Source organism: Gopherus evgoodei, chromosome 22, assembly GCF_007399415.2.
Source record: "Gopherus evgoodei ecotype Sinaloan lineage chromosome 22, rGopEvg1_v1.p, whole genome shotgun sequence".
Classification (NCBI taxonomy): domain Eukaryota; kingdom Metazoa; phylum Chordata; order Testudines; family Testudinidae; genus Gopherus; species Gopherus evgoodei.
Window position 1 is genome coordinate 13,709,211 of NC_044343.1, and position 9,712 is coordinate 13,718,922.

Genomic DNA, 9,712 nt, shown 5'->3' on the forward strand with positions numbered 1-9,712 from the left:
TCGTGAGATGCCTCTGGGTCATTGTGCAGGAGGAGTCAAGACAGGATTCTGGAGGAAAGGAGGAAGGGGAGAAATGTGTACTGGGGATGAGAAAGATAGGCATATTGAGTCTGGTTCTCTTCTCATATGTTTGTAAATCAGGAGTCCACCCTAGTGAAGTCACTGGAGTTTTACTAGTGTAAAATGGGTGTAAATGAAAGTAGACTCAACCCCATTGGATTTACATTAAAAAGTAGTACTATTTTTCCATTATATTCATGGATAATCTATATTTGGCAGAAGAAACTTTAGAATCATATTTAAAAACAGAAGTGGCTATTTAATAAATTATAAATGATAGTTACTGGAATTAAACATCAGTTATGCATATGCATTATCAAAATTAAATCAGAATGCACTGGAAGAGACATATTAACAGTGTACTAGGAATCGTGGGTTATTCCAACTAATATGCACTTGCTAGGGAAAGTCTAGTAGTTCCCTTCCTACTGTGGTAGGGACTATGAGGTATCTGCTTGTGTTCAGTGTAGCAGCCAGTTGTGAGCAGGAGTGTTTCGCTGTTGCTTTATAGTGGAGAAGGGATCAAGCTGTATCTGCTGCCACAGAAAACCCTGTGACCGGTGAGACCCCGAGACACTGCAGTAAGGGCAGGATTAACTCCAGGAGGGGATTGGGCACAAGCCCTTTGTAGACACAGATCAGTTGATTTAAGGCTGGTTGGGGCATGTGGGAGGGATTCTTGGCCTAGCTTTAAGCATTGAGTAGTGTCATATTGCTGCCCTAAGTCATCCCTAATAGTGTATATCCTTGTATATCCTGTTTGAGGGTTGTCCCATCACCAGGTAACTCTTTCATTGTCTGTCTGTTCTTGCATAGTTACCCATTAATGTAGACACATTCTCTCTATCAGCTGCCAGTTTGATTGTCCTATGATAAATGGGGGAGGTGAAACATTTTACTCTGATTATAAGTTTTGATGCTTATATAGAAAATATTCAGTTGCTTCCCTTTCAAGTTAATTTGCTTGATTGTATTGAACTTTTACATGAAATATTATGCTTTTTATTTGCTAGGTTCTCTCCTATGGGTGTAGATCACATGAGTGGGCTTTCTGGTGTAAATGTTCCAGGAAACGCATCTTCTGGCTGGTGTATCTTCATCTACAACCTTGGTCAAGATGCTGATGAGGGAATCCTCTGGCAGATGTTTGGCCCCTTTGGTGCGGTTACCAATGTGAAAGTTATTCGAGATTTCAACACCAACAAGTGCAAAGGTTTTGGTTTTGTGACCATGACAAACTATGAAGAAGCTGCAATGGCCATAGCAAGTCTTAATGGCTACCGCCTGGGGGACAAAATCTTACAGGTTTCCTTCAAAACCAACAAGTCCCACAAATAACTTGCTCGTGCTTTTTGTATGGAATAGATAATTGAGTGACAGAAGTTAAAACATTTTTGTTAGTGTAAAACTCATTTTGCGCCAATTTTCACAAGTGTTTGTCTTAGTCTAAATGAGAAGTGAAAAAGGTTTTTATACTCTGGGATGCAACTGACATGTTCAAATGTTTGAAATCCCACAATGTTAGACCAATTTTAAGTTCCTTAAGTTATTTCATTTAAAAATATATATTAAAAAAAAAAAGTAAAATCTTAAGTAGATTGCATTAACTAGACCCTCTGGATGGTGGTAAAATTGAAGCATGCTTTCACTTATGAGACTAACATTTGTTCTATTGAATGTTGTCTGCAAAAACTGGAACTCTTTTTTATTTTAAACTATCAAGCGGATGCTGTTAGTATGGTCCTCCCCTCAGTCCCCAATAGCCTGGTACAAAATTTGAAATACTTATGTTGGCAGTACATTGCTTTTTAAAGTAATTTTCATTGCTACATCTAGTTGAGGATTAGACTTCATAACATGAAGGTCTTGTAAGTAGTAGCATGCCAGTGTAACTTTTAACACCATTGATGAGGTAAGTTGCACACTGAACAATGGCCAAGTTGTCAAATTAAAAGGTTTTACAAAAAATTTTAAGCCCAGTTTTTCATAGGAATGGACCAAAGAGTTTCAGAGAAACTCAGAAGATTTCAGAGTCAAAACTAAACTCCAAAAACAGTGTGAATGTATGTTTCTACTTCATCTAACTGAATCTCTTCTGTCCAAATATTTAATGCATGATGCACTACTTACAGGTACATTGTAATGCAGCAAGATAATTATTCAGTTTCAAAGATCATTATAGTTTGAATTCCTAAGGATAGTTCCATTTTGTAAAAACAGTTATAAACATTTGAGCATTGTATTTCTCGCATCCCTTCTAACGAGTGCTAGATTTTTCTATTTTAATAGGATTTTGTTTTGACAACTAGCTTTACTTATTGAACACTCAGCAGAAAAGTACTTGCAAGTTAGATATTAACAAAAAAACTGATTGTAGATTGAAAGATTAATCCCCCAAGTTTTCTGCAGACTGCCTTGAAACTTTGAGTTGTTCTGTTTCTGTTAATTTTCTTTTGCTTTTTTGTGTTTTTTGTTTGTTTGTTTTTACTTTTGCATTTAAGACCATTAAATTTGATTTTGTTTTGCTCGAATTTTGTTTTGTTTTTTATTTTATATTATTTTTTTTGCCAAGTATTGCACAAAGTGTCCAATATTAAAAGAATATTGCTTTAAAGTACTATAGGTCTTCATTAAAATTAAAATCCATTAATCTGTCCTTTTGACAGATCAGTAGGGGAAAATATTTGTGTGAAAACAAAAGCATTATAATAAATCTGTCGCATAGGAAGTATGTGCCAGACACTGAGTTAAACACACATTTGTTGCTTTGTAGACAGACTGAACAATATTTCTTATCAAAAATGTGCTATGTAAGGTATGTAGGTACATAGCTAGTGTGAATGAGCAGGGACTTCACCTGACAAACTATTGCAAGAATTTTATCTGTGTTCTATCACCAGAGTTCAGAGGAAATGCAGAAATTGGGACAACTTGTCAGCAATTATCTTTTGAGTGAACCTGTGCCAATCCCCAAGAACTAATGAGTAGTCACTTCAGATTCTGGGGACAGTCCCATGCAGAATTGTTTTTGTTTGTATGGTGCCCAAACATTGGCTCTTTAAGATCCTATCTTGCATCACAACTATGATTTCTCTTTTTTCAGGTTCAGGACCTCCAGTCCTGTGCTGCCGCTGGAATTTTGTGCTCTCCTTTCCTGTGCTTCATTGTTTGGTTCTGTACTCATTCTTCAGTCAGATGTTGGCCTCTCCTTTAATCTTCAGTATGCACTTTTTGCTGTCAGCAGCCAGTCATTTACCGCTCTGATGATTGGCTCATTTGTGGTTGTACACAGCTTCTCTCTGCTGGCTCCAGAAGAGCCCAGCGAGAGCAGAGCTCTTTTCCAAGATCTCCAGCAATGTTGAGTGAGCTGCCTTAGCTCCAGTGCAGTATATTAAAGTGCTTTCTGCTGCCTAATGTATGCTGCCTTTCCCTTTTTTGCCATTCCCGTTTACTCCATGCCCCAAGCCTTTGAGAAGCACAGTCAGCATCAGGCAGTTGTAGCATAATGTCCTCCAAAACCAGCAGCTGCCACCAGGTAAAAGGTAGACAGTGGGTCCTTTTATGAGCTCCTAGTTGGACAGGCTGTCATTTCCAGTGCTTCCTCTCCATCTCTCATGTTTGCTTCTAATGAGTCGTTCTTTTCCTGTATTCTGTGGCTAGATACTAGTTTTGGGGGGTTCAGCAGCTATATCAGGGTTGCTTTACCCATATCTCCATGTTAGATTTAGGGTTATTATTATTTAAATAAAGTCCTCTTACAGTGTCCCATCAACTCTCTTACCAGTCCACGAGAGTGCATCTTTAAAGATCCAAGAACCTTCCTTGTAGTTCCCTCCATCTCATGGCTCATTAAGAAACATTTTAGTGGGAGTAGGGCTACTGCTGTAAAGGGCATGGTAGATAATTGCACAGACCAATCTTTAAAATGAGGCAATGCCTTTGTGGTATTAAACACTTAAAGTTGCTCTGGCCCATGCAGCCACATCAAAAACTTCACTGTTGTGAGCTTGCCAAACCTTGCTCTTCAAGCAGAGTAATGACAACTTTGCGATATCCTCGAAGACTTTGATATTGCTCTCCTTTGTTGGCTGCTTCGTGCAACATTACTGATTTTTTTCTTCCCGATACACCTCTGCTCTGTAAGACTGAGACACAACATCCTGGTTTCACACTTGGGGATGCAGATTCTGTTTCTAGAACCCATCTGATCCAAGTTTCCTTTAGCAATTTTGGGGGAAACCTTAATCTGTCAATGAGGCCAGTCACCTGAGCAAACTACCATTCAGCTAGGCAGGAGAAAATCAGGAGAAGGTACATTCATTTAATTCCTCAGGGGATAATGCTAGACAGAAAGCTACAAATCTCCCTTTCAGGTCTTGGGGCCACTTTATATCTGGCCAGAGAGTGTGCTCAAAGTCCTTTTTTGTCACTGTCCCTAACAACTTCAATCTGACTCCCCAGGTGGAGAGAAATTTGGGAATGTGTTCACATTACTTATTGATAACTAACTAGATGGGTAGTTCTGACCCATACCAGACCTGCTTTCTTTCAATCCCTCTGTTTCCATCCTGAATCCTGCAGTCTTTACACTCTCAATTCTAACAAGAGAAATCCAATGATTTCTTCTGCCTGGTGATTTAGAATTGTGCCTGCCTTGGTGTGCCTAGTCATCCAGCATACCACACATTTCCATTTCTACTTGGACCATCACCACTTCCAGCATTGTAGTTGTACTTTTTGGTCTCTTAGCCCTCAGGGAGTGTACAGAAATCATAACCATCATCATACCCATCCCCAAGACAGAGGGCATCCACAGATTTTATTATTTGGATGACCAACTAATGCAGATACCTTTCAGATGGCACATCTGTGCTTCCATTTGCTTTTGTCTGTTTTCCATGATTCTGGCTTCAAGAACTTCCCTATTCCTTCTCAAAACCTTGTTAATGTAGGGGCCTATTTTCACACCAGCGGCATGGTACATTTCTCATCAGACACAGAAGGCAAGTAAGATAAAGGAAACTGTCAGTCATACCTGGTGAACCAATTTATCCTGATCAATCCCTATAGCAGGCACACTGCAATGAGCAGCACTACGTCTGAGATAGTTGGAAAGACTCCCTGGGCTCCTTAATTTACGTTCTCTCCAGGTCCAGACATCACTCCGGCAATGTTGCATAAGAAATCCCTATTGAAGGACAATTTGCTATTAGAGTTATCTGTTTCCAGGATAATTCTATCACCAGAATTACAAGGTTTCGAAGGATGGAATGTGCACTTGGGTCACAGACTGTATCAAGGGTTCTGGTCCAAAGAATCTAAACATCATGCAATGAAGGACAATAGGTCTGGAGGGCACAGGGTTTTCTTCATTATGTCTACTCAACAGCCATTCTGATTGAATGCGAAAACAGAATCTTTGCAGTTTATATTATCTCCAAAAATGAGCCCATTTTTAATTCATATCCACCTATGTTCAGGGCAACCTGCATACTCAAAGGGACTGGCAAGTGAGAACATCAGTAGAAGAAATCAGTGCTATGACAGACGTTTTTTATGTCCGTCTGCCTGCTTCATTTAACAATATTCAGCTACCTCCACCCGTCCCCAAACACAGAGGTTCCCGGGTTTTGGAAGTTGGATTCCTTTTCCTATTGATCAAGCATATAGTTGTTTGTCTTTGCTCCCGTAACGCCCTTTTGACTGTTTGGATACTGTGACACGGATGATCCTTGAGAACTTTGAGTACTCAGCTGATAGAAATTGTACAGAGGGCATGGAAAAACTATCCTCAGAATTGGATGACTGGTCTTACTGTTTACATTAATGCTTTCCCATAGATGTGTACACTTCTCTTCATGCTACTCTGTCATTCATCCTGGAATTTCGGTTGGATGGGAACCTTTGCCAATCTGGCATCATTCCTTCTGTTTACCTGTTCTTTGTTTTTGTTCATCTTTCCAAGCATTTCCTGGGGCTGTTGCTCCAAGCAGGCTCTTATAGGACCAGAGTTTGGATACTAACCACATTAGAAGCAGTCCTGTGCAGACAGAATTTGATATAGGCATGGCTAACTGGCAGTTCTTGCATGACTGGTGGAGTTTCACTCTTAAGATGAGACAGTTTTATAGGTAAGGCAAAACTATCCTAGTTATTACCATGGAATGACTTCTAAAACTCCATTAAAATGTTCTGGGCTTTAGCTGTTGTTAAGACATATTTTTTTTAAAGTATTAGATTAAATATTTTAATCTGGTAAAATTCAATGTTTTCAAAAGAATTCAAATGAATTGAAAAAGTATTCAGAAACTGGCTTTTTCCAGTCCATCTTACTTATATTAATATAATATAAGTAATATTTCTTAAACCCTCCAACAATCCATTTTATGTTTGCTTCACAAGATCCCATTGTGGATGGAATTCACCCTTGTGTAGAAGAAGGGTTAACAACAAGGCTTGAGTGCCACTTTAGCCTTCAGTATAGGCTTGTGTTGGTCATTAGCACAGGGGGAATTTCACTTTTAAAAAAAAAAAAAACCCACATAAAATTATAGTTCTGCTATGTGCTTTTGTACAAGATGCAAAGATAAATACAACTTTCACATGAGTTGGCAGCAACAAAATAATACCGAGAATCATGAAAGCTATGAACTGAGATGAAGTAAAGCAACTTTTCTTAGTGTTTTTAGTCTGTTCCAAATACATTGATCCCCTCCATTCTCCTATTTGTAAACTGTTCCCATGCGCTAAAGTGAGCAGGGGGGGTATCTTTATCCTTGAAGCTGTTACATCATAAGATATTTGGTTCATTTAGGATCCTGTGCCCCCACTCTGCTATGAGGTGGAATGAGGGGTGGAACTGAGCCAAAACAGTCCTGCTGCCTCCTGCCCTGAGCCTTTGGCAACCACTCCTCTTCAGTTCTTTGGTTTGGAACTGTGAATGATTTCAAGATCATGCTGGGAATGGAAGGGAAAGAAGAGGAGGCACCACTCTCCAGGGCAATATCCCCTCAGTGATGTGTGTCTAAACTTTTTTCTTTCCCCTGGGTTGTTTTTGTTTTTTTCTAGTGCATCTGCATCATGATAGTATCAGAAAACACACTGATAGTATTGAGGTATTCAAGTCCTTGGAATAGATTATGAATTTCTCACTGCAGTTACTTGTAGATGGTCAGTATATGGTCATTTACTTCATTGCAAGTGACCAAATGGGTTTGAATACCTTTACTCCTAACGGTTTGTAAGTCAGGTGTTTTTAACATTGTTTTTATAGGAGCATGCAAAGTTGTAGCAATGTTACTTTTACAAAGCAATTCAAAGTTTGGGGAAAAGATACTGTAGCTATTACTATCGAGACAGCTTTCAGCAATTGAATTAAGCCTCAACTAAAATATCAGTCACTTTTTCCTAAAAATGAAACTCAATCTTTGTGAATGCTATATTTCAAACATGGATATTTCCCAGCCTCCTTATAAGCAGTTACATAATTTTATGTTGTTCTGGTTAGGCAATAAAATGGCGGTTCTTCAAAAATTTCAGAAAAGGGTCTCAGCTTCAGTATATGCTAAACTGGAGTGATTAAAGTTAAATATGTACAGTTTATAATTACATAATATGTACTTCTAATTAATTTTATAAGGATGTCCCCAAATGTACTCGATTAGTTCTAACAAAAATTTACTTATTGGAATTAGGACTTCTAATAATTACCTGCAAAATGTTATATAGTTTGTGGAAACTTTTTTTTTTAAAAAAATGCACAACTTTTTAATGAAATATTGGTGATGTCATGGTTTTTCATAATCCTCAAAAGTAAAACACAGAACACCCTCCACATAGGGCTTTCTGTCATAATACTACCTCTGATATAAGGTTACCAAATTTTGACTTCCAAAATGGGAAGTTTGTATCATTGTGGAGCAAGCACCTTATTACACCATTTCAGTTTTTTGAGGGGGCTCCAAACAATTAGTTTTAGGGAGAAGGGACCAAATTCATGCCTACTATGAACAGGCGCACACCTTTTTAAGTCAGTGGAGTTGCATTAATTTAGTCAAGGACCAAATTTGTCACGTAGTGTGTACCACATTTTCTTTAGTCTCTGTTTGTTGGCAGAAGAGTCTTCTGCTGTGCTGAAGGCAGGTTCCTTAACATTATGTCTGCACTTCCTGTTAATACTGGGAGATCCCAGCACCGTAGGATCGGTAGAGGAATATATTGATCAAAAGGCTAAGCATTGTGATCTGTAGTATATGCTACTAGGTTTCCGCTACATTATGAAAATACATGGATTTCAAAGAAAACACAATCACCCCATTTCCATTTTTAAGTTGAGGTACTTGTGTAATGCACAGCTTAGTGTGTCCAAGGTATAACCGGTAGAATTAAAAATTGAAGTTCAACTTCTGTCTAAATTTCTTATCTTAGTTCTAATCAGGTACAGCATTATTTTTTCTGTATGCTTTTTTGTATCATTCATATGTAGTAAAATATATTTAATAAAAAGTTAGGTGTATATTTTTCCCTGTGCGTGATAAAAACACAATTGATGTTAAAGCTTTTATGATCTCTAAAACAGAACACAAAGCATCCAGTGAGTGGCTTTGCCTTTAAACCTTGTTGTTGCTTTGTTCAATCTTGCTGCAATTCTTTGATGTATATCACACTTGGTAAACAATTTACAAGGACAATTTTAACTAGAAATATTTTTCTGTTGAGTGGAATTTTCAACACTAAATTCTTTTGTTCATGATGATGGAAATTCAGTAATAGTGGAACAGCCACCTGAAATCTTGAAATATTGCTACTGTGTTCACATTTTAGAAACTTCATTTTCATATTAGTTGTTGTTCTCTATTTTTAAACATTTTTAAACAACCTTTCAGTGATATAGCTAAACTTTTTCACTTGGTCATTAAGAAGAAAATGACTTGAGACATTTGAAGCATCATAAGTTGGGATAAACCTTTATTTGACGAGTAAGTTTGAATAATATTGTACTTCTAGTCTATTTACTGATTTCATTTCCCTTAACTTATGTAACCTTTTGTTTATAAAGTAATCTGTTTTGTGGGACAGAAGGCTTTATCAATTGTTTCCCATACTGTACAGTATATCGTTAATCATTTTGTATATTAGTATGTTTTTAAGTTATTGATTTGTTTTATATCAAATAATTTATTTTTCAGGTACCATTTTTCATTTTAACTTTGTTTTTACATGGGTTTATTTAAAATAAAGTATGACACTGCTTTCCAAATGTCTAAAATGAAGTTGAATCCCATTTTGTTATTTTGAGAGCGTTTATGTAATTAATTTATTTTAGTAGTAGTTGCAGAAATGTACAAAGTCCAACTTCTGTTTGCATTTTGATTCATATTTTTGGAAGTTCTTAGCAATGTTTTTTAAACAACTGAGTTTTGATATTCAAGAACATTAAATCTTTAAAGGACCTAAGAGAGAAGAATCAATTTTATAGAACCCTGTGGGTGAAGTTACCAGCATTCTGTTTTCTAAATGGTATTCTCAAAATTAATAAAAACAAAAACACAAAAATGTTTTACTCCATTTTCAGAATTTTTAAAAATACAAAGTAAATCATAATCTGTACCAAGGTTTTTTGGGTTTTTTCTTACTACATGTTCATTACTAA

The 9,712-nt window shown here is 37.1% G+C and overlaps 1 protein-coding gene across 3 annotated transcripts in view; it reads left to right on the forward strand.

Moving 5' to 3' along the window:
* ELAVL1 (ELAV like RNA binding protein 1) overlaps nt 1-9,330 on the forward strand; it is an 85,669-nt gene extending 76,339 nt beyond the window's left edge. For all 3 annotated transcript variants that reach the window (XM_030540826.1, XM_030540827.1, XM_030540825.1), the window contains one exon: nt 1,074-9,330. In XM_030540826.1, the coding sequence (XP_030396686.1) occupies nt 1,074-1,398 (325 nt within the window). In that variant the 3' untranslated portion in view covers nt 1,399-9,330. The remainder of the gene's footprint in view (nt 1-1,073) is intronic.
* The last annotated feature ends 382 nt before the right edge of the window (nt 9,331-9,712 follow it).